This window comes from Schistocerca nitens, chromosome 10 (assembly GCF_023898315.1).
Source record: "Schistocerca nitens isolate TAMUIC-IGC-003100 chromosome 10, iqSchNite1.1, whole genome shotgun sequence".
NCBI classification, from domain to species: domain Eukaryota; kingdom Metazoa; phylum Arthropoda; class Insecta; order Orthoptera; family Acrididae; genus Schistocerca; species Schistocerca nitens.
Window position 1 is genome coordinate 132,552,836 of NC_064623.1, and position 24,553 is coordinate 132,577,388.

The 24,553-nt window shown below is 46.9% G+C and overlaps 1 protein-coding gene and 9 non-coding genes across 10 annotated transcripts; all 10 read right to left on the bottom strand.

Moving 5' to 3' along the window:
* Positions 1 to 1,761: 1,761 nt before the first annotated feature.
* On the bottom strand, positions 1,762 to 18,680 carry LOC126209932 (fibrous sheath CABYR-binding protein-like). The gene is made up of 4 exons (XM_049939050.1): positions 18,677 to 18,680; positions 16,089 to 16,823; positions 8,924 to 9,658; positions 1,762 to 2,507 (listed from the first exon to the last, which is right to left on the bottom strand). Exons 1-4 carry the CDS (start codon positions 18,678 to 18,680, stop codon positions 1,762 to 1,764), a joined length of 2,220 nt encoding a protein of 739 aa, XP_049795007.1.
* Positions 3,809 to 3,881, bottom strand: Trnaa-ugc (transfer RNA alanine (anticodon UGC)). Its single transcript has one exon. It is a non-coding gene; the product is annotated as a tRNA-Ala (tRNA).
* On the bottom strand, positions 10,960 to 11,032 carry Trnaa-ugc (transfer RNA alanine (anticodon UGC)). Its single transcript has one exon. It is a non-coding gene; the product is annotated as a tRNA-Ala (tRNA).
* Positions 18,125 to 18,197, bottom strand: Trnaa-ugc (transfer RNA alanine (anticodon UGC)). The gene has a single exon. It is a non-coding gene; the product is annotated as a tRNA-Ala (tRNA).
* A 575-nt stretch (positions 18,681 to 19,255) lies between the features above and the next one.
* On the bottom strand, positions 19,256 to 19,328 carry Trnaa-agc (transfer RNA alanine (anticodon AGC)). The gene has a single exon. It is a non-coding gene; the product is annotated as a tRNA-Ala (tRNA).
* A 423-nt stretch (positions 19,329 to 19,751) lies between these two features.
* On the bottom strand, positions 19,752 to 19,824 carry Trnaa-ugc (transfer RNA alanine (anticodon UGC)). The gene has a single exon. It is a non-coding gene; the product is annotated as a tRNA-Ala (tRNA).
* Positions 19,825 to 20,882: 1,058 nt separating this feature from the next.
* On the bottom strand, positions 20,883 to 20,955 carry Trnaa-agc (transfer RNA alanine (anticodon AGC)). Its single transcript has one exon. It is a non-coding gene; the product is annotated as a tRNA-Ala (tRNA).
* A 423-nt stretch (positions 20,956 to 21,378) lies between these two features.
* Trnaa-ugc (transfer RNA alanine (anticodon UGC)) lies at positions 21,379 to 21,451 on the bottom strand. Its single transcript has one exon. It is a non-coding gene; the product is annotated as a tRNA-Ala (tRNA).
* A 1,058-nt stretch (positions 21,452 to 22,509) lies between these two features.
* Trnaa-agc (transfer RNA alanine (anticodon AGC)) lies at positions 22,510 to 22,582 on the bottom strand. Its single transcript has one exon. It is a non-coding gene; the product is annotated as a tRNA-Ala (tRNA).
* Positions 22,583 to 23,005: 423 nt separating this feature from the next.
* On the bottom strand, positions 23,006 to 23,078 carry Trnaa-ugc (transfer RNA alanine (anticodon UGC)). The gene has a single exon. It is a non-coding gene; the product is annotated as a tRNA-Ala (tRNA).
* Positions 23,079 to 24,553: the final 1,475 nt, after the last annotated feature.

Sequence of the window (24,553 nt, forward strand, 5' to 3'; positions counted from 1 at the left end):
TTATTTTGTAATCAGAATTTAGTAGCGAAAGAGGCCGAAAATTGTTTAAGTTGGTTTTGCCTTTACTCTTAGGAATCAGTACTATTTTACTTTCCTTAAACTCTGCAGGGATCGGTTGTCCGTTCAGGACCTCATTTGCCATGGAAGTGATCTTGTCCCCAATGATAGACCAGTAGCGGGCATAAAACTCCACAGGGAGGCCATCAAATCCCGGAGATTTGTTGAGAGGTGAGTTACGCACTGCCTCATGCACTTCATCTTTAGTAATAGGTGACAGGATGTCAGCGTTGTCTGTGCCCGACAATTGTGGACCTAAAATATTGAGAAAGTCCTCGAGAGCTGCATCGTCCACTGTGGTAGGGGCATATAAGGTGTCATAGTACCTGTGGACTTCGTCCAGTATTTGTTTCTGGCATGTGAGCCTCGTACCAGTATGCGTCTGGACTTCATCAATGAAAGTTAGACGTCTGTTTTTAGCATGCCGCACCAAGTGATACAGAGAAGCTGTTTCATCTGCTACGACTGATGTGGCTTTCGATTTAATTTTGAGTCCCTCCATCTGTTGCCGTTTAATGCTTAATAACTTGGCTTTAATTTTTTTGATATCATGCAGACGAATTACGTCATCATGGGCTTGTTGATATAAGTCCCTTAAAACTTTATAATAAAACTCCATTGTATTCCTCAACTCCCTGTGCCTCGCTGCACTATACTGCATGACAACTTTCCGCAGCTTTGGTTTAGCCCTCCTTGTCCACCAGTCAATGACTGTTGGGTGCTTGTCTACTGTGCGGAGGCACATAGTCCACGCAAACCTTATTTCCTGTTCCAGTTCGTCGTCAGTTAAAACAGAAATATTTAAGTTCCATTGGCCTCTGAATCGACGGGTTGGCTGTACACTTAGATTAAAGCAAGTTAAAAGTGTACTGTGATCGCTAAAATACACAGGAATAGTCTCAACGTTTAATAAAGAATTTTGCAAATTTGGTGACACGTAAATTCTATCTAGTCTGCTGCGGGAGTGGCTGGTTATATACGTGAACCCGACTGACGTCGGATGCTGAAGTTCCCACACATCCTTAAGGTGTAGATCACTTACTAACTTTTTTAACTGTGGCGAGTAGTTGAAGTTGGGTTGTTGATCTTTCTGGTTTAAAACACAGTTAAAATCTCCACCTAGTATAAGAGAACACGGATTTTTCCTCAATAAATAGATCAGTTCATCTTGAAAAAACTTCACACGATCCAATTTGTGGGAAGTTCCTGAAGGGGCGTAAAGGTTAAGCACTGTTACATCGAAAATTTTTATGCCTATGGCCCTACCTGATTCTAGTCGTTCGATTTCAGTCACCGGAATGCCTTCCCTTATAAGAATGGCTGTACCGATATTGGCTTCCGTAGAAACATTAACAATTTCAAAAAAGCCTGCGATCCGAAATTCCGTTATCGCAACTTCTTGTAGCAAAGCGATATCTGTTCCGGACTGGTACAAGAATTCTTTTAGTGCTGCCAATTTCAAGGGTGACTGTATTTTATTAATGTTAATAGTAGTAATGCTATAAGCTTGCAGCACAGACATACCGGAAGAAGCTATGTGGGAGGAGGTTCGGTATGATTATAGCAGCAAACGTGCTTCCCCACAACGCACGACCTTTACAAGCTGCGTGCCCATTACATGTACTAACTTCCTAGTAAAAGTTGCACTGCTTTGAAACAAAGAGCTTGAGAAGAAAAGTATCCTGAAATCCGGACAATGTATGTCTATAAGTCACTGCGGCCATTCTCTTTCTCCTCGTCAGTGTTGGCCCTGATGACTTCATATTTAATATTCTGTTTCTTGATGTCTTTCTTCTCTGATGGAGCTTTCGCGTGAGGACGCGTGACAGTAAGACCCGGTGTCGGTCGCAACCGCCGGCGGTGGCTGCAGGGGGCAACGGCCGTGGCTTGCGAGTCGTCAATGTTTGGTTCCGGCGTGGCGTCTGTTGTGTTGTCGTGCTGTCGAGGCGGCGATGCGTGTTTATTTCCTCCTTCGGCGCGGCGTTGCGCTTCGGAGTCAGCAGGTTGTTTACTAGGTACTTCCTCGTACGGTGCGCACTGTATGGGTTGTGCACTGGATGCGGGTATTTCAGCCGTGACCTCAGGCTCAGGGTCACATTTCCGTGGAAAGTCACTACCCGCTGCGTCACTATCTGTCCGTGGCGGTGTAAGTCCATGTGCAGAAGTGGGAGCCACATCGACCTTCATTCCATCTTCGTTGTCCACTTCCAACAGATCTTCAGGACTAGGCTTCGGCCTCCTGGCAACGGGTGTTTCACAGGAAGAGTCCTCATCTACATTTTTTTCAGTTTCCTCTAGAGGACGCTTTTTTGTGGGAATCTCGCTGTCACGGGACGGAAGTTCAGCAGTTAATGCAGGTTTTAAGGACGGAAAGTCATTAACAGGAAGTGCAACATTGTCAGAGATAGTAACAGGATCCACGACCGCCGCCGGCTCTGTTGTATTACTGGCTGGCAACAAATCGTTGAGTGTTAATTTCCGGCGTTGCGTAAGGTTATTTGTTAGCACAAATACACGGCGAGGGCAGTCCTGACGAAGGTGACCAGACTCGTTACATACATGACATGTAGGGGTTTGCCCTGAGTACATAACATGCGCCTTGTGCCCGTCAACAAAGATGTGGGAGGGAATGTTTGCTTTCACTTCCATCTCCACGGAGCGAATGCCGTTAAAGCACTGCAGCTTGAAACGTGAAGCCCACCTTTCGTTGACTATTTGCCTGACAACCCCATACTTTGAAAGGGCATCTTTAATTTTCGAATTTTCTACTTCTATGGGAATATTCAACACCCTAACATTTCTAATTACAGACTCGGAATTCCGGAGTTTGACAGTACTTTTAGTACCATCACGGTGTATAAATTCCGTTTCATAACCATATTTTGCCAGAAAGCGGTCTACACTCACGGAATCGTTAAACTTTACAAAAATGCAGTATTCATCAGAGTCCAGCTGCATCGTATGAACAGATTCAGAATGAAGGCCAATTACCTCGGTAATCCAGTCGTGTATTTCAAGTGCAGAGGGCTGTACTCGACGGGTGTACTTGTCGAAGGAGAAAATCACGGTGTTTTTTCGCACGGAGTTTGCCATGGTGCTCTGCAGCGAAGAAATCTCAGACAACGCCGAAATTCCAACGGCACTTCGTAGAAAGATGACACGAAAGAAAACCAAATGCTCAATTGATAACGCTTAATTCACGTGCAAAACGTCAATAAACGAACACAAAACACGAAAACACTGGCGTAAACACTGACGTTCACGGAGCAACTAGAGGAGCGTGCGACCGCTGCGGCAGCTAAAGCCAGGCCATCTGAGCTACGCCCCCTGATGACAAATAGTGCTACATACAACCATATCAATATCACAGACCCCTTGCACTCCCATTATTCCGCAGACAAACACTATTCTCAATGTGTCCGTGAGGGTGTCTTTCAGGTTTCCTGCATTCTGTATCGAATCGTAGTTGGCCAAAATTAAAGTGGCGCGCACAACGTCGAAAATAGCGTTCGGCCACCGCTCTGAGTAAGACGAACGTGTTGTCCACTCTCTAGACTTCTTTGAGGTTAGGCCGTTATACCTAAGACAGATTTGCACTCGATGACACCTCGACAACAGCCGGTCCTCACATTTACGTCTTGCTCTCCTTACGTCAGTATACATCACATGAGCTGTGACGCTGGCTTTGCAACATCTTGCGTGTCTTTAGGCTCGCCGCGACCAACACTTACCATGCACTGTCCACAAAACATGGAGGCGCCGGGGCTTGAACCCGGGACCTTTCACATGCAAAGCGAACGCTCTACCAACTGAGCTACGCCCCCAAGCGCAACAAAGCTGCGCTGTTTTCCATTCTTTGCTACTCTGATGTGCACGGACCTGATGGTTGGTTGGTTTGTAGGGGTGAAGGGACCAGTGTACAAAGGCGCGGTCAAGTTCATATACACAAGAGTTCCAAGTAGTTTCGATGCTCTGGTATTACGACTACAAATTACGTCTGTATTTAACGTCTTAAATTGAAAGGACAGTCGACTGATGACCACAGCAGTTGAGTCCCATAGTGCTCAGAGCCATTTTTTGAAAGGACAGTCACAAACCTTGTCGACAATCACACCGCGCCTGAGGTAACAAGCACATCTGAAGCCCAATTGTGCACTCGACTGTTCATGCCAACTCACTGCCTCGCACTTTACTACTGTGTACCACTCTTGTCGTCCAACTGCAAAACACTGGGCCACAACACGTTTCCGCGTCTCCATTGCACTGCGCAAACTACGAAACGCTCCCCAAACATGGCACTCACCCATGCAGACGACTTTTCCGACTTTCCACGACGCTCACGCTAGTGAAAGCCTTATTTAGAGCTTGACGTCGCGCCCAAGCGAGTGAGCACATTTCGCCTACGGCTTAGGCCGCCCACCTAGTGTGGCTGCTCGGTGTCTGCAGGCAGCGAGGGGCTGCAAGCTTCCCGTGTTCGCGCCTGTGTCACCTCTGCTTGCTTGTCAGAGACAGAGTATCGCAAAACATACAACTCACTCCATGAATTGATTGCTACGGCATCTGTCATCAGCAGTCACAACTAGCAACACCAGTAGCAGCCGACTGCACGTAAAGAATGGGAATGTGCAGTGGGATTTTTGTGAACTCGGCGCAAGGCAGATCTTTCCGACATAGGTTTGAGAATCTTAAGGGCAGACTTGTACTGTTTCTAAATTCAGTGTAGCGGTGGGAGGAGGGTGCTTCCTGCGCGTAACAGCACGCTTGCCAGTTGTGGCTGCTAATCGTTCGCTCGTATCTGCCTTGACACATTCGCTGGCTGTGAATTATCTCACTTGCGTGGCAGTGTGCGCATGTAGGTGTGTTAAAAATTCTGGAGGCGCTGGGTGTCGATCCCAGTACCTCTCGCATGCTAAGCGAGCGCTCTACCATCTTTTTTTTTTTTTCACCATGTTTTTATTTTCGTTACACCATTTTTTTCGCTCTGCCACCCTTTTTTTTTTTTGGATGGTCAGGGCATGGTACACGCCGCACAAGCAGTGGGGTCTGTTCACGGCACTGCCAGTGCGTCGAGACCCAAACCCCTCCCACCCCTTTTTCACGTTCCCTGTTGGGTCATAACACTAAGTGTGCAGAAATCGTAACACAATAGTCCCATTCTCCGATGTAAGAAAAACAAAGAAAAACTCTTCGCTGAGTAGGTACGGAACACTGATAAAAAAAAAAAAAATTAAAATAATAGAAAGTTCCTGAAGCAAGGTATAAGTAAATAATAATAAGGAACCAAGTGACTGGTATTTTTCTTTTGTTCGTTCTCGTGCAAGGTGTTGTAGTGGTTTCACATATTTAACCAACACCCATTTTTTCAAAAATGATCTTCAGCATGTTGCCATAGTGCTTCTTGTGGTTGCGATACGTGCTGATTTTTGCATATTCACACTTCATGTAAACGCGGAATTCTATCTCGTTGTCCGACCCAAATGTGTTGATGACATAACTAACATATTTTCCCAGTAACCAGCTAATGGCGTTGGTTTTTAATTTCGGAAAGTATGTCATGTCCGGTCTCAGGAGGAGCGATGGCGTTATATATTGCGTAGAGGATCTGGTGAGAAAGGCGATTTGTTGCCTGATCCAATTCCAGTTATGCACATTGCCACCACAGGTGAATCTGTGGCCGAGTGTATCCACCAGATTGCATTTTCCACAAAGGTGTGTCTGGTTTAAACCGATCCCATATAGTCTCTCGTTGGTGCTGATGACATTATTAACTGTTTTGTACCATGCGGAAATAGCGTCTGTAGATAGCCCGGCATAGTTGATGTTCCGCCAGACAGCTGTCCAGTCACAATTTGGGAATTTCGTTTCAATTTTGTTTCTACCCTCATTGAACTTCCTTTCAAGTATGATGTCGCGCGCTGTGATACGTGTGTTGCTTCTGATTTCGTCACTAAGATAACTTGCTTCGAGGAAAAAGTTCCTCACATACTGCAGACGGGCATTAATCCTTCGCACATCAATCGGCGCTTGCAGGCTATGGGGTGTCACAGCCTCAAAGAGCTTTGCGGTTATACATTGTGGAAGTTCTCTGAGTATATGAAAAGTCCGTTTGAGGAACAGAGCAGACGCTTTATTGCGAATATCCACCAAACCGAGGCCCCCGTTTCTGACATCCAGTATAACCGTAGTCGCACCAACCCTGAATATGTCTCCTCGCCATAAATAATTGGTAACAGTGGACATGATCCCTTTCGCTACTAGTTTAGGGATCGGAAAGACCTGCGCAGTGAAATACGCTTTAGACAAAACGCATGAGTTGATGAATCTGACTTTTTGCACCAGGTCCATAGTTCGATGGATGTTCTCCATTACAGCACCATGAACTTTCCTCCTATTTTCCGTCCAGTTAAAAGCAGCCATCCGCATCGGACATGCCATTAAGGTTATGCCCAAAGTTTTATGTTTGGTGTCTTGTTTAGCCCATGCCAGTCGAAGGTGATCGAGGCCCCGTAGATTCAATATTTGACTTTTGTTTTCATTTGCTGTCGCTCCCGACGCTAGATAATATCTTTGGATTTCTCTTTCCAGTGTAACAGCCTCCTCCTTATTCCTTATTACAACGCCCACGTCATCAGCATAGGCTCGTATGACAGTTTTCTCACCACTCAATGTTAGGCCTGTTAATCTTGCGTGGACAGTGCGGAGGAAGGGCTCTAAAGATACGGAAAATAAAAACATTGATAAGGGACTGCCCTGTGGAACCCCTCGCCTTATCTGTATGGGTTTAGATGTTTGGCCATTGATTGCTATTTTCGCATTTATACCTGTTGCAATATTCCTTATCATGTTCACAATATGGGGGTGGAAAGCCATTCTTGACAGCGTCGCAAAGAGGTATCTATGACTAACACGGTCAAAAGCTTTGTTGAAATCGATAAAGATTAACGCACATTTTATACTTGTCACGGAGGTAATTGCAATGACGTCTCTGTATGCAGATAGACTTTCGAATATCGTTCTGGTCGGAGAACAAGATTGGTAATGACTCAATATTTTGTTGGAATAGGCAGAGAGTCTTTTGTTGATAATACGCGAAATTATTTTGTAATCAGAATTTAGTAGCGAAAGAGGCCGAAAATTGTTTAAGTTGGTTTTGCCTTTACTCTTAGGAATCAGTACTATTTTACTTTCCTTAAACTCTGCAGGGATCGGTTGTCCGTTCAGGACCTCATTTGCCGTGGAAGTGATCTTGTCCCCAATGATAGACCAGTAGCGGGCATAAAACTCCACAGGGAGGCCATCAAATCCCGGAGATTTGTTGAGAGGTGAGTTACGCACTGCCTCATGCACTTCATCTTTAGTAATAGGTGACAGGATGTCAGCGTTGTCTGTGCCCGACAATTGTGGACCTAAAATATTGAGAAAGTCCTCGAGAGCTGCATCGTCCACTGTGGTAGGGGCATATAAGGTGTCATAGTACCTGTGGACTTCGTCCAGTATTTGTTTCTGGCATGTGAGCCTCGTACCAGTATGCGTCTGGACTTCATCAATGAAAGTTAGACGTCTGTTTTTAGCATGCCGCACCAAGTGATACAGAGAAGCTGTTTCATCTGCTACGACTGATGTGGCTTTCGATTTAATTTTGAGTCCCTCCATCTGTTGCCGTTTAATGCTTAATAACTTGGCTTTAATTTTTTTGATATCATGCAGACGAATTACGTCATCATGGGCTTGTTGATATAAGTCCCTTAAAACTTTATAATAAAACTCCATTGTATTCCTCAACTCCCTGTGCCTCGCTGCACTATACTGCATGACAACTTTCCGCAGCTTTGGTTTAGCCCTCCTTGTCCACCAGTCAATGACTGTTGGGTGCTTGTCTACTGTGCGGAGGCACATAGTCCACGCAAACCTTATTTCCTGTTCCAGTTCGTCGTCAGTTAAAACAGAAATATTTAAGTTCCATTGGCCTCTGAATCGACGGGTTGGCTGTACACTTAGATTAAAGCAAGTTAAAAGTGTACTGTGATCGCTAAAATACACAGGAATAGTCTCAACGTTTAATAAAGAATTTTGCAAATTTGGTGACACGTAAATTCTATCTAGTCTGCTGCGGGAGTGGCTGGTTATATACGTGAACCCGACTGACGTCGGATGCTGAAGTTCCCACACATCCTTAAGGTGTAGATCACTTACTAACTTTTTTAACTGTGGCGAGTAGTTGAAGTTGGGTTGTTGATCTTTCTGGTTTAAAACACAGTTAAAATCTCCACCTAGTATAAGAGAACACGGATTTTTCCTCAATAAATAGATCAGTTCATCTTGAAAAAACTTCACACGATCCAATTTGTGGGAAGTTCCTGAAGGGGCGTAAAGGTTAAGCACTGTTACATCGAAAATTTTTATGCCTATGGCCCTACCTGATTCTAGTCGTTCGATTTCAGTCACCGGAATGCCTTCCCTTATAAGAATGGCTGTACCGATATTGGCTTCCGTAGAAACATTAACAATTTCAAAAAAGCCTGCGATCCGAAATTCCGTTATCGCAACTTCTTGTAGCAAAGCGATATCTGTTCCGGACTGGTACAAGAATTCTTTTAGTGCTGCCAATTTCAAGGGTGACTGTATTTTATTAATGTTAATAGTAGTAATGCTATAAGCTTGCAGCACAGACATACCGGAAGAAGCTATGTGGGAGGAGGTTCGGTATGATTATAGCAGCAAACGTGCTTCCCCACAACGCACGACCTTTACAAGCTGCGTGCCCATTACATGTACTAACTTCCTAGTAAAAGTTGCACTGCTTTGAAACAAAGAGCTTGAGAAGAAAAGTATCCTGAAATCCGGACAATGTATGTCTATAAGTCACTGCGGCCATTCTCTTTCTCCTCGTCAGTGTTGGCCCTGATGACTTCATATTTAATATTCTGTTTCTTGATGTCTTTCTTCTCTGATGGAGCTTTCGCGTGAGGACGCGTGACAGTAAGACCCGGTGTCGGTCGCAACCGCCGGCGGTGGCTGCAGGGGGCAACGGCCGTGGCTTGCGAGTCGTCAATGTTTGGTTCCGGCGTGGCGTCTGTTGTGTTGTCGTGCTGTCGAGGCGGCGATGCGTGTTTATTTCCTCCTTCGGCGCGGCGTTGCGCTTCGGAGTCAGCAGGTTGTTTACTAGGTACTTCCTCGTACGGTGCGCACTGTATGGGTTGTGCACTGGATGCGGGTATTTCAGCCGTGACCTCAGGCTCAGGGTCACATTTCCGTGGAAAGTCACTACCCGCTGCGTCACTATCTGTCCGTGGCGGTGTAAGTCCATGTGCAGAAGTGGGAGCCACATCGACCTTCATTCCATCTTCGTTGTCCACTTCCAACAGATCTTCAGGACTAGGCTTCGGCCTCCTGGCAACGGGTGTTTCACAGGAAGAGTCCTCATCTACATTTTTTTCAGTTTCCTCTAGAGGACGCTTTTTTGTGGGAATCTCGCTGTCACGGGACGGAAGTTCAGCAGTTAATGCAGGTTTTAAGGACGGAAAGTCATTAACAGGAAGTGCAACATTGTCAGAGATAGTAACAGGATCCACGACCGCCGCCGGCTCTGTTGTATTACTGGCTGGCAACAAATCGTTGAGTGTTAATTTCCGGCGTTGCGTAAGGTTATTTGTTAGCACAAATACACGGCGAGGGCAGTCCTGACGAAGGTGACCAGACTCGTTACATACATGACATGTAGGGGTTTGCCCTGAGTACATAACATGCGCCTTGTGCCCGTCAACAAAGATGTGGGAGGGAATGTTTGCTTTCACTTCCATCTCCACGGAGCGAATGCCGTTAAAGCACTGCAGCTTGAAACGTGAAGCCCACCTTTCGTTGACTATTTGCCTGACAACCCCATACTTTGAAAGGGCATCTTTAATTTTCGAATTTTCTACTTCTATGGGAATATTCAACACCCTAACATTTCTAATTACAGACTCGGAATTCCGGAGTTTGACAGTACTTTTAGTACCATCACGGTGGATAAATTCCGTTTCATAACCATATTTTGCCAGAAAGCGGTCTACACTCACGGAATCGTTAAACTTTACAAAAATGCAGTATTCATCAGAGTCCAGCTGCATCGTATGAACAGATTCAGAATGAAGGCCAATTACCTCGGTAATCCAGTCGTGTATTTCAAGTGCAGAGGGCTGTACTCGACGGGTGTACTTGTCGAAGGAGAAAATCACGGTGTTTTTTCGCACGGAGTTTGCCATGGTGCTCTGCAGCGAAGAAATCTCAGACAACGCCGAAATTCCAACGGCACTTCGTAGAAAGATGACACGAAAGAAAACCAAATGCTCAATTGATAACGCTTAATTCACGTGCAAAACGTCAATAAACGAACACAAAACACGAAAACACTGGCGTAAACACTGACGTTCACGGAGCAACTAGAGGAGCGTGCGACCGCTGCGGCAGCTAAAGCCAGGCCATCTGAGCTACGCCCCCTGATGACAAATAGTGCTACATACAACCATATCAATATCACAGACCCCTTGCACTCCCATTATTCCGCAGACAAACACTATTCTCAATGTGTCCGTGAGGGTGTCTTTCAGGTTTCCTGCATTCTGTATCGAATCGTAGTTGGCCAAAATTAAAGTGGCGCGCACAACGTCGAAAATAGCGTTCGGCCACCGCTCTGAGTAAGACGAACGTGTTGTCCACTCTCTAGACTTCTTTGAGGTTAGGCCGTTATACCTAAGACAGATTTGCACTCGATGACACCTCGACAACAGCCGGTCCTCACATTTACGTCTTGCTCTCCTTACGTCAGTATACATCACATGAGCTGTGACGCTGGCTTTGCAACATCTTGCGTGTCTTTAGGCTCGCCGCGACCAACACTTACCATGCACTGTCCACAAAACATGGAGGCGCCGGGGCTTGAACCCGGGACCTTTCACATGCAAAGCGAACGCTCTACCAACTTAGCTACGCCCCCAAGCGCAACAAAGCTGCGCTGTTTTCCATTCTTTGCTACTCTGATGTGCACGGACCTGATGGTTGGTTGGTTTGTAGGGGTGAAGGGACCAGTGTACAAAGGCGCGGTCAAGTTCATATACACAAGAGTTCCAAGTAGTTTCGATGCTCTGGTATTACGACTACAAATTACGTCTGTATTTAACGTCTTAAATTGAAAGGACAGTCGACTGATGACCACAGCAGTTGAGTCCCATAGTGCTCAGAGACATTTTTTGAAAGGACAGTCACAAACCTTGTCGACAATCACACCGCGCCTGAGGTAACAAGCACATCTGAAGCCCAATTGTGCACTCGACTGTTCATGCCAACTCACTGCCTCGCACTTTACTACTGTGTACCACTCTTGTCGTCCAACTGCAAAACACTGGGCCACAACACGTTTCCGCGTCTCCATTGCACTGCGCAAACTACGAAACGCTCCCCAAACATGGCACTCACCCATGCAGACGACTTTTCCGACCTTCCACGACGCTCACGCAACGCTCACGCTAGTGAAAGCCTTATTTAGAGCTTGACGTCGCGCCCAAGCGAGTGAGCACATTTCGCCTACGGCTTAGGCCGCCCACCTAGTGTGGCTGCTCGGTGTCTGCAGGCAGCGAGGGGCTGCAAGCTTCCCGTGTTCGCGCCTGTGTCACCTCTGCTTGCTTGTCAGAGACAGAGTATCGCAAAACATACAACTCACTCCATGAATTGATTGCTACGGCATCTGTCATCAGCAGTCACAACTAGCAACACCAGTAGCAGCCGACTGCACGTAAAGAATGGGAATGTGCAGTGGGATTTTTGTGAACTCGGCGCAAGGCAGATCTTTCCGACATAGGTTTGAGAATCTTAAGGGCAGACTTGTACTGTTTCTAAATTCAGTGTAGCGGTGGGAGGAGGGTGCTTCCTGCGCGTAACAGCACGCTTGCCAGTTGTGGCTGCTAATCGTTCGCTCGTATCTGCCTTGACACATTCGCTGGCTGTGAATTATCCCACTTGCGTGGCAGTGTGCGCATGTAGGTGTGTTAAAAATTCTGGAGGCGCTGGGTGTCGATCCCAGTACCTCTCGCATGCTAAGCGAGCGCTCTACCATCTTTTTTTTTTTTTTTCACCATGTTTTTATTTTCGTTACACCATTTTTTTCGCTCTGCCACCCTTTTTTTTTTTTGGATGGTCAGGGCATGGTACACGCCGCACAAGCAGTGGGGTCTGTTCACGGCACTGCCAGTGCGTCGAGACCCAAACCCCTCCCACCCCTTTTTCACGTTCCCTGTTGGGTCATAACACTAAGTGTGCAGAAATCGTAACACAATAGTCCCATTCTCCGATGTAAGAAAAACAAAGAAAAACTCTTCGCTGAGTAGGTACGGAACACTGATAAAAAAAAAAAAAAATTAAAATAATAGAAAGTTCCTGAAGCAAGGTATAAGTAAATAATAATAAGGAACCAAGTGACTGGTATTTTTCTTTTGTTCGTTCTCGTGCAAGGTGTTGTAGTGGTTTCACATATTTAACCAACACCCATTTTTTCAAAAATGATCTTCAGCATGTTGCCATAGTGCTTCTTGTGGTTGCGATACGTGCTGATTTTTGCATATTCACACTTCATGTAAACGCGGAATTCTATCTCGTTGTCCGACCCAAATGTGTTGATGACATAACTAACATATTTTCCCAGTAACCAGCTAATGGCGTTGGTTTTTAATTTCGGAAAGTATGTCATGTCCGGTCTCAGGAGGAGCGATGGCGTTATATATTGCGTAGAGGATCTGGTGAGAAAGGCGATTTGTTGCCTGATCCAATTCCAGTTATGCACATTGCCACCACAGGTGAATCTGTGGCCGAGTGTATCCACCAGATTGCATTTTCCACAAAGGTGTGTCTGGTTTAAACCGATCCCATATAGTCTCTCGTTGGTGCTGATGACATTATTAACTGTTTTGTACCATGCGGAAATAGCGTCTGTAGATAGCCCGGCATAGTTGATGTTCCGCCAGACAGCTGTCCAGTCACAATTTGGGAATTTCGTTTCAATTTTGTTTCTACCCTCATTGAACTTCCTTTCAAGTATGATGTCGCGCGCTGTGATACGTGTGTTGCTTCTGATTTCGTCACTAAGATAACTTGCTTCGAGGAAAAAGTTCCTCACATACTGCAGACGGGCATTAATCCTTCGCACATCAATCGGCGCTTGCAGGCTATGGGGTGTCACAGCCTCAAAGAGCTTTGCGGTTATACATTGTGGAAGTTCTCTGAGTATATGAAAAGTCCGTTTGAGGAACAGAGCAGACGCTTTATTGCGAATATCCACCAAACCGAGGCCCCCGTTTCTGACATCCAGTATAACCGTAGTCGCACCAACCCTGAATATGTCTCCTCGCCATAAATAATTGGTAACAGTGGACATGATCCCTTTCGCTACTAGTTTAGGGATCGGAAAGACCTGCGCAGTGAAATACGCTTTAGACAAAACGCATGAGTTGATGAATCTGACTTTTTGCACCAGGTCCATAGTTCGATGGATGTTCTCCATTACAGCACCATGAACTTTCCTCCTAGTTTCCGTCCAGTTAAAAGCAGCCATCCGCATCGGACATGCCATTAAGGTTATGCCCAAAGTTTTATGTTTGGTGTCTTGTTTAGCCCATGCCAGTCGAAGGTGATCGAGGCCCCGTAGATTCAATATTTGACTTTTGTTTTCATTTGCTGTCGCTCCCGACGCTAGACAATATCTTTGGATTTCTCTTTCCAGTGTAACAGCCTCCTCCTTATTCCTTATTACAACGCCCACGTCATCAGCATAGGCTCGTATGACAGTTTTCTCACCACTCAATGTTAGGCCTGTTAATCTTGCGTGGATAGTGCGGAGGAAGGGCTCTAAAGATACGGAAAATAAAAACATTGATAAGGGACTGCCCTGTGGAACCCCTCGCCTTATCTGTATGGGTTTAGATGTTTGGCCATTGATTGCTATTTTCGCATTTATACCTGTTGCAATATTCCTTATCATGTTCACAATATGGGGGTGGAAAGCCATTCTTGACAGCGTCGCAAAGAGGTATCTATGACTAACACGGTCAAAAGCTTTGTTGAAATCGATAAAGATTAACGCACATTTTATACTTGTCACGGAGGTAATTGCAATGATGTCTCTGTATGCAGATAGACTTTCGAATATCGTTCTGGTCGGAGAACAAGATTGGTAATGACTCAATATTTTGTTGGAATAGGCAGAGAGTCTTTTGTTGATAATACGCGAAATTATTTTGTAATCAGAATTTAGTAGCGAAAGAGGCCGAAAATTGTTTAAGTTGGTTTTGCCTTTACTCTTAGGAATCAGTACTATTTTACTTTCCTTAAACTCTGCAGGGATCGGTTGTCCGTTCAGGACCTCATTTGCCATGGAAGTGATCTTGTCCCCAATGATAGACCAGTAGCGGGCATAAAACTCCACAGGGAGGCCATCAAATCCCGGAGATTTGTTGAGAGGTGAGTTACGCACTGCCTCATGCACTTCATCTTTAGTAATAGGTGACAGGATGTCAGCGTTGTCTGTGCCCGACAATTGTGGACCTAAAATATTGAGAAAGTCCTCGAGAGCTGCATCGTCCACTGTGGTAGGGGCATATAAGGTGTCATAGTACCTGTGGACTTCGTCCAGTATTTGTTTCTGGCATGTGAGCCTCGTACCAGTATGCGTCTGGACTTCATCAATGAAAGTTAGACGTCTGTTTTTAGCATGCCGCACCAAGTGATACAGAGAAGCTGTTTCATCTGCTACGACTGATGTGGCTTTCGATTTAATTTTGAGTCCCTCCATCTGTTGCCGTTTAATGCTTAATAACTTGGCTTTAATTTTTTTGATATCATGCAGACGAATTACGTCATCATGGGCTTGTTGATATAAGTCCCTTAAAACTTTATAATAAAACTCCATTGTATTCCTCAACTCCCTGTGCCTCGCTGCACTATACTGCATGACAACTTTCCGCAGCTTTGGTTTAGCCCTCCTTGTCCACCAGTCAATGACTGTTGGGTGCTTGTCTACTGTGCGGAGGCACATAGTCCACGCAAACCTTATTTCCTGTTCCAGTTCGTCGTCAGTTAAAACAGAAATATTTAAGTTCCATTGGCCTCTGAATCGACGGGTTGGCTGTACACTTAGATTAAAGCAAGTTAAAAGTGTACTGTGATCGCTAAAATACACAGGAATAGTCTCAACGTTTAATAAAGAATTTTGCAAATTTGGTGACACGTAAATTCTATCTAGTCTGCTGCGGGAGTGGCTGGTTATATACGTGAACCCGACTGACGTCGGATGCTGAAGTTCCCACACATCCTTAAGGTGTAGATCACTTACTAACTTTTTTAACTGTGGCGAGTAGTTGAAGTTGGGTTGTTGATCTTTCTGGTTTAAAACACAGTTAAAATCTCCACCTAGTATAAGAGAACACGGATTTTTCCTCAATAAATAGATCAGTTCATCTTGAAAAAACTTCACACGATCCAATTTGTGGGAAGTTCCTGAAGGGGCGTAAAGGTTAAGCACTGTTACATCGAAAACTTTTATGCCTATGGCCCTACCTGATTCTAGTCGTTCGATTTCAGTCACCGGAATGCCTTCCCTTATAAGAATGGCTGTACCGATATTGGCTTCCGTAGAAACATTAACAATTTCAAAAAAGCCTGCGATCCGAAATTCCGTTATCGCAACTTCTTGTAGCAAAGCGATATCTGTTCCGGACTGGTACAAGAATTCTTTTAGTGCTGCCAATTTCAAGGGTGACTGTATTTTATTAATGTTAATAGTAGTAATGCTATAAGCTTGCAGCACAGACATACCGGAAGAAGCTATGTGGGAGGAGGTTCGGTATGATTATAGCAGCAAACGTGCTTCCCCACAACGCACGACCTTTACAAGCTGCGTGCCCATTACATGTACTAACTTCCTAGTAAAAGTTGCACTGCTTTGAAACAAAGAGCTTGAGAAGAAAAGTATCCTGAAATCCGGACAATGTATGTCTATAAGTCACTGCGGCCATTCTCTTTCTCCTCGTCAGTGTTGGCCCTGATGACTTCATATTTAATATTCTGTTTCTTGATGTCTTTCTTCTCTGATGGAGCTTTCGCGTGAGGACGCGTGACAGTAAGACCCGGTGTCGGTCGCAACCGCCGGCGGTGGCTGCAGGGGGCAACGGCCGTGGCTTGCGAGTCGTCAATGTTTGGTTCCGGCGTGGCGTCCGTTGTGTTGTCGTGCTGTCGAGGCGGCGATGCGTGTTTATTTCCTCCTTCGGCGCGGCGTTGCGCTTCGGAGTCAGCAGGTTGTTTACTAGGTACTTCCTCGTACGGTGCGCACTGTATGGGTTGTGCACTGGATGCGGGTATTTCAGCCGTGACCTCAGGCTCAGGGTCACATTTCCGTGGAAAGTCACTACCCGCTGCGTCACTATCTGTCCGTGGCGGTGTAAGTCCATGTGCAGAAGTGGGAGCCACATCGACCTTCATTCCATCTTCGTTGTCCACTTCCAACAGATCTTCAGGACTAGGCTTCGGCCTCCTGGCAACGGGTGTTTCACAGGAAGAGTCCTCATCTACATTTTTTTCAGTTTCCTCTAGAGGACGCTTTTTTGTGGGAATCTCGCTGTCACGGGACGGAAGTTCAGCAGTTAATGCAGGTTTTAAGGACGGAAAGTCATTAACAGGAAGTGCAACATTGTCAGAGATAGTAACAGGATCCACGACCGCCGCCGGCTCTGTTGTATTACTGGCTGGCAACAAATCGTTGAGTGTTAATTTCCGGCGTTGCGTAAGGTTATTTGTTAGCACAAATACACGGCGAGGGCAGTCCTGACGAAGGTGACCAGACTCGTTACATACATGACATGTAGGGGTTTGCCCTGAGTACATAACATGCGCCTTGTGCCCGTCAACAAAGATGTGGGAGGGAATGTTTGCTTTCACTTCCATCTCCACGGAGCGAATGCCGTTAAAGCACTGCAGCTTGAAACGTGAAGCCCACCTTTCGTTGACTATTTGCCTGACAACCCCATACTTTGAAAGGGCATCTTTAATTTTCGAATTTTCTACTTCTATGGGAATATTCAACACCCTAACATTTCTAATTACAGACTCGGAATTCCGGAGTTTGACAGTACTTTTAGTACCATCACGGTGGATAAATTCCGTTTCATAACCATATTTTGCCAGAAAGCGGTCTACACTCACGGAATCGTTAAACTTTACAAAAATGCAGTATTCATCAGAGTCCAGCTGCATCGTATGAACAGATTCAGAATGAAGGCCAATTACCTCGGTAATCCAGTCGTGTATTTCAAGTGCAGAGGGCTGTACTCGACGGGTGTACTTGTCGAAGGAGAAAATCACGGTGTTTTTTCGCACGGAGTTTGCCATGGTGCACTGCAGCGAAGAAATCTCAGACAACGCCGAAATTCCAACGGCACTTCGTAGAAAGATGACACGAAAGAAAACCAAATGCTCAATTGATAACGCTTAATTCACGTGCAAAACGTCAATAAACGAACACAAAACACGAAAACACTGGCGTAAACACTGACGTTCACGGAGCAACTAGAGGAGCGTGCGACCGCTGCGGCAGCTAAAGCCAGGCCATCTGAGCTACGCCCCCTGATGACAAATAGTGCTACATACAACCATATCAATATCACAGACCCCTTGCACTCCCATTATTCCGCAGACAAACACTATTCTCAATGTGTCCGTGAGGGTGTCTTTCAGGTTTCCTGCATTCTGTATCGAATCGTAGTTGGCCAAAATTAAAGTGGCGCGCACAACGTCGAAAATAGCGTTCGGCCACCGCTCTGAGTAAGACGAACGTGTTGTCCACTCTCTAGACTTCTTTGAGGTTAGGCCGTTATACCTAAGACAGATTTGCACTCGATGACACCTCGACAACAGCCGGTCCTCACATTTACGTCTTGCTCTCCTTACGTCAGTATACATCACATGAGCTGTGACGCTGGCTTTGCAACATCTTGCGTGTCTTTAGGCTCGCCGCGACCAACACTTACCATGCACTGTCCACAAAACATGGAGGCGCCGGGGCTTGAACCCGGGACCTTTCACATGCAAAGCGAACGCTCTACCAACTGAGCTACGCCCCCAAGCGCAACAAAGCTGCGCTGTTTTCCATTCTTTGCTACTCTGATGTGCACGGACCTGATGGTTGGTTGGTTTGTAGGGGTGAAGGGACCAGTGTACAAAGGCGCGGTCAAGTTCATATACACAAGAGTTCCAAGTAGTTTCGATGCTCTGGTATTACGACTACAAATTACGTCTGTATTTAACGTCTTAAATTGAAAGGACAGTCGACTGATGACCACAGCAGTTGAGTCCCATAGTGCTGAGAGCCATTTTTTGAAAGGACAGTCACAAACCTTGTCGACAATCACACCGCGCCTGAGGTAACAAGCACATCTGAAGCCCAATTGTGCACTCGACTGTTCATGCCAACTCACTGCCTCGCACTTTACTACTGTGTACCACTCTTGTCGTCCAACTGCAAAAGACTGGGCCACAACACGTTTCCGCGTCTCCATTGCACTGCGCAAACTACGAAACGCTCCCCAAACATGGCACTCACCCATGCAGACGACTTTTCCGACCTTCCACGACGCTCACGCAACGCTCACGCTAGTGAAAGCCTTATTTAGAGCTTGACGTCGCGCCCAAGCGAGTGAGCACATTTCGCCTACGGCTTAGGCCGCCCACCTAGTGTGGCTGCTCGGTGTCTGCAGGCAGCGAGGGGCTGCAAGCTTCCCGTGTTCGCGCCTGTGTCACCTCTGCTTGCTTGTCAGAGACAGAGTATCGCAAAACATACAACTCACTCCATGAATTGATTGCTACGGCATCTGTCATCAGCAGTCACAACTAGCAACACCAGTAGCAGCCGACTGCACGTAAAGAATGGGAATGTGCAGTGGGATTTTTGTGAACTCGGCGCAAGGCAGATCTTTCCGACATAGGTTTGAGAATCTTAAGGGCAGACTTGTACTGTTTCTAAATTCAGTGTAGCGGTGGGAGGAGGGTGCTTCCTGCGCGTAACAGCACGCTTGCCAGTTGTGGCTGCTAATCGTTCGCTCGTATCTGCCTTGACACATTCGCTGGCTGTGAATTATCCCACTTGCGTGGCAGTGTGCGCATGTAGGTGTGTTAAAAATTCTGGAGGCGCTGGGTATCGATCCCAGTACCTCTCGCATGCTAAGCGAGCGCTCTACCATCAGAGCTACGCCCCCTGATGACAAATAGTGCTACATACAACCATATCAATATCACAGACCCCTTTCACTCCCATTATTCCGCAGACAAACACTATTCTCAATGTGTCCGTGAGGGTGTCTTTCAGGTTTCCTGCATTCTGTATCGAATCGTAGTTGGCCAAAATTAAAGTGGCGCGCACAACGTCGAAAATAGCGTTCGGCCACCGCTCTGAGTAAGACGAACGTGTTGTCCACTCTCTAGACTTCATTGAGGTTAGGCCGTTATACCTAAGACAGATTTGCACTCGATGACACCTCGACAACAGCCGGTCCTCACATTTACGTCTTGCTCTCCTTACGTCAGTATACATCACATGAGCTGTGACGCTGGCTTTGCAACATCTTGCGTGTCTTTAGGCTCGCCGCGACCAACACTTACCATGCACTGTCCACAAAACATGGAGGCGCCGGGGCTTGAACCCGGGACCTTTCACATGCAAAGCGAACGCTCTACCAACTGAGCTACGCCCCCAAGCGCAACAAAGCTGCGCTGTTTTCCATTCTTTGCTACTCTGATGTGCACGGACCTGATGGTTGGTTGGTTTGTAGGGGTGAAGGGACCAGTGTACAAAGGCGCGGTCAAGTTCATATACACAAGAGTTCCAAGTAGTTTCGATGCTCTGGTATTACGACTACAAATTACGTCTGTATTTAACGTCTTAAATTGAAAGGACAGTCGACTGATGACCACAGCAGTTGAGTCCCATAGTGCTGAGAGCCATTTTTTGAAAGGACAGTCACAAACCTTGTCGACAATCACACCGCGCCTGAGGTAACAAGCACATCTGAAGCCCAATTGTGCACTCGACTGTTCATGCCAACTCACTGCCTCGCACTTTACTACTGTGTACCACTCTTGTCGTCCAACTGCAAAAGACTGGGCCACAACACGTTTCCGCGTCTCCATTGCACTGCGCAAACTACGAAACGCTCCCCAAACATGGCACTCACCCATGCAGACGACTTTTCCGACCTTCCACGACGCTCACGCAACGCTCACGCTAGTGAAAGCCTTATTTAGAGCTTGACGTCGCGCCCAAGCGAGTGAGCACATTTCGCCTACGGCTTAGGCCGCCCACCTAGTGTGGCTGCTCGGTGTCTGCAGGCAGCGAGGGGCTGCAAGCTTCCCGTGTTCGCGCCTGTGTCACCTCTGCTTGCTTGTCAGAGACAGAGTATCGCAAAACATACAACTCACTCCATGAATTGATTGCTACGGCATCTGTCATCAGCAGTCACAACTAGCAACACCAGTAGCAGCCGACTGCACGTAAAGAATGGGAATGTGCAGTGGGATTTTTGTGAACTCGGCGCAAGGCAGATCTTTCCGACATAGGTTTGAGAATCTTAAGGGCAGACTTGTACTGTTTCTAAATTCAGTGTAGCGGTGGGAGGAGGGTGCTTCCTGCGCGTAACAGCACGCTTGCCAGTTGTGGCTGCTAATCGTTCGCTCGTATCTGCCTTGACACATTCGCTGGCTGTGAATTATCCCACTTGCGTGGCAGTGTGCGCATGTAGGTGTGTTAAAAATTCTGGAGGCGCTGGGTATCGATCCCAGTACCTCTCGCATGCTAAGCGAGCGCTCTACTATCTGAGCTACGCCCCCTGATGACAAATAGTGCTACATACAACCATATCAATATCACAGACCCCTTGCACTCCCATTATTCCGCAGACAAACACTATTCTCAATGTGTCCGTGAGGGTGTCTTTCAGGTTTCCTGCATTCTGTATCGAATCGTAGTTGGCCAAAATTAAAGTGGCGCGCACAACGTCGAAAATAGCGTTCGGCCACCGCTCTGAGTAAGACGAACGTGTTGTCCACTCTCCAGACTTCATTGAGGTTAGGCCGTTATACCTAAGACAGATTTGCACTCGATGACACCTCGACAACAGCCGGTCCTCACATTTACGTCTTGCTCTCCTTACGTCAGTATACATCACATGAGCTGTGACGCTGGCTTTGCAACATCTTGCGTGTCTTTAGGCTCGCCGCGACCAACACTTACCATGCACTGTCCACAAAACATGGAGGCGCCGCGGCTTGAACCCGGGACCTTTCACATGCAAAGCGAACGCTCTCCCAACTGAGCTACGCCCCCAAGCGCAACAAAGCTGCGCTGTTTTCCATTCTTTGCTACTCTGATGTGCACGGACCTGATGGTTGGTTGGTTTGTAGGGGTGAAGGGACCAGTGTACAAAGGCGCGGTCAAGTTCATATACACAAGAGTTCCAAGTAGTTTCGATGCTCTGGTATTACGACTACAAATTACGTCTGTATTTAACGTCTTAAATTGAAAGGACAGTCGACTGATGACCACAGCAGTTGAGTCCCATAGTGCTCAGAGACATTTTTTGAAAGGACAGTCACAAACCTTGTCGACAATCACACCGCGCCTGAGGTAACAAGCACATCTGAAGCCCAATTGTGCACTCGACTGTTCATGCCAACTCACTGCCTCGCACTTTACTACTGTGTACCACTCTTGTCGTCCAACTGCAAAAGACTGGGCCACAACACGTTTCCGCGTCTCCATTGCACTGCGCAAACTACGAAACGCTCCCCAAACATGGCACTCACCCATGCAGACGACTTTTCCGACCTTCCACGACGCTCACGCAACGCTCACGCTAGTGAAAGCCTTATTTAGAGCTTGACGTCGCGCCCAAGCGAGTGAGCACATTTCGCCTACGGCTTAGGCCGCCCACCTAGTGTGGCTGCTCGGTGTCTGCAGGCAGCGAGGGGCTGCAAGCTTCCCGTGTTCGCGCCTGTGTCACCTCTGCTTGCTTGTCAGAGACAGAGTATCGCAAAACATACAACTCACTCCATGAATTGATTGCTACGGCATCTGTCATCAGCAGTCACAACTAGCAACACCAGTAGCAGCCGACTGCACGTAAAGAATGGGAATGTGCAGTGGGATTTTTGTGAACTCGGCGCAAGGCAGATCTTTCCGACATAGGTTTGAGAATCTTAAGGGCAGACTTGTACTGTTTCTAAATTCAGTGTAGCGGTGGGAGGAGGGTGCTTCCTGCGCGTAACAGCACGCTTGCCAGTTGTGGCTGCTAATCGTTCGCTCGTATCTGCCTTGACACATTCGCTGGCTGTGAATTATCCCACTTGCGTGGCAGTGTGCGCATGTAGGTGTGTTAAAAATTCTGGAGGCGCTGGGTATCGATCCCAGTACCTCTCGCATGCTAAGCGAGCGCTCTACCATCTGAGCTACGCCCCCTGATGACAAATAGTGCTACATACAACCATATCAATATCACAGACCCCTTGCACTCCCATTATTCCGCAGACAAACACTATTCTCAATGTGTCCGTGAGGGTGTCTTTCAGGTTTCCTGCATTCTGTATCGAATCGTAGTTGGCCAAAATTAAAGTGGCGCGCACAACGTCGAAAATAGCGTTCGGCCACCGCTCTGAGTAAGACGAACGTGTTGTCCACTCTCTAGACTTCATTGAGGTTAGGCCGTTATACCTAAGACAGATTTGCACTCGATGACACCTCGACAACAGCCGGTCCTCACATTTACGTCTTGCTCTCCTTACGTCAGTATACATCACATGAGCTGTGACGCTGGCTTTGCAACATCTTGCGTGTCTTTAGGCTCGCCGCGACCAACACTTACCATGCACTGTCCACAAAACATGGAGGCGCCGGGGCTTGAACCCGGGACCTTTCACATGCAAAGCGAACGCTCTACCAACTGAGCTACGCCCCCAAGCGCAACAAAGCTGCGCTGTTTTCCATTCTTTGCTACTCTGATGTGCACGGACCTGATGGTTGGTTGGTTTGTAGGGGTGAAGGGACCAGTGTACAAAGGCGCGGTCAAGTTCATATACACAAGAGTTCCAAGTAGTTTCGATGCTCTGGTATTACGACTACAAATTACGTCTGTATTTAACGTCTTAAATTGAAAGGACAGTCGACTGATGACCACAGCAGTTGAGTCCCATAGTGCTCAGAGACATTTTTTGAAAGGACAGTCACAAACCTTGTCGACAATCACACCGCGCCTGAGGTAACAAGCACATCTGAAGCCCAATTGTGCACTCGACTGTTCATGCCAACTCACTGCCTCGCACTTTACTACTGTGTACCACTCTTGTCGTCCAACTGCAAAAGACTGGGCCACAACACGTTTCCGCGTCTCCATTGCACTGCGCAAACTACGAAACGCTCCCCAAACATGGCACTCACCCATGCAGACGACTTTTCCGACCTTCCACGACGCTCACGCAACGCTCACGCTAGTGAAAGCCTTATTTAGAGCTTGACGTCGCGCCCAAGCGAGTGAGCACATTTCGCCTACGGCTTAGGCCGCCCACCTAGTGTGGCTGCTCGGTGTCTGCAGGCAGCGAGGGGCTGCAAGCTTCCCGTGTTCGCGCCTGTGTCACCTCTGCTTGCTTGTCAGAGACAGAGTATCGCAAAACATACAACTCACTCCATGAATTGATTGCTACGGCATCTGTCATCAGCAGTCACAACTAGCAACACCAGTAGCAGCCGACTGCACGTAAAGAATGGGAATGTGCAGTGGGATTTTTGTGAACTCGGCGCAAGGCAGATCTTTCCGACATAGGTTTGAGAATCTTAAGGGCAGACTTGTACTGTTTCTAAATTCAGTGTAGCGGTGGGAGGAGGGTGCTTCCTGCGCGTAACAGCACGCTTGCCAGTTGTGGCTGCTAATCGTTCGCTCGTATCTGCCTTGACACATTCGCTGGCTGTGAATTATCCCACTTGCGTGGCAGTGTGCGCATGTAGGTGTGTTAAAAATTCTGGAGGCGCTGGGTATCGATCCCAGTACCTCTCGCATGCTAAGCGAGCGCTCTACCATCTTTATTTTATTTTTTTTTTTTTTCGGGCCTCCTTCCTCCCCTACAGCCCGTCCTTCCGCTCGCCATTTGTGCCTTCTTCGGCTAGCTTCTGTACTATGTTTGTTCCATAAGAGATAGTTGACCAACGAAGTAAATGTGTACAAGTGAACAAAATCCCTTCTTTTGGAGTTGTGGAAAGAAAATAGGTCCGCTACATTCTTCCATCATTGTGCCGTAGCGATTTTTATAGGAGAGCCAGGCGTACTTCAGCCCGCTGGCGTCTCAGGGTTGCTTCGGCAACCTATTAGTGCTGCTACACGAGGGCAAAGGGTAAACGAAATAGCCGCCTTGTTGGCGCAAAAGGAATGAGAAACTTAAT

Bases quoted from the DNA above. Each gene is read 5' to 3' on its own strand.
- LOC126209932 (XM_049939050.1), bottom strand. The intron at 9,659-16,088 runs GTGACTTATAGA...ATTTGTTGCCAG, and splicing joins GGAGAAAGAGAATGGCCGCA to CCAGTAATACAACAGAGCCG. The intron at 2,508-8,923 runs GTGACTTATAGA...ATTTGTTGCCAG, and splicing joins GGAGAAAGAGAATGGCCGCA to CCAGTAATACAACAGAGCCG.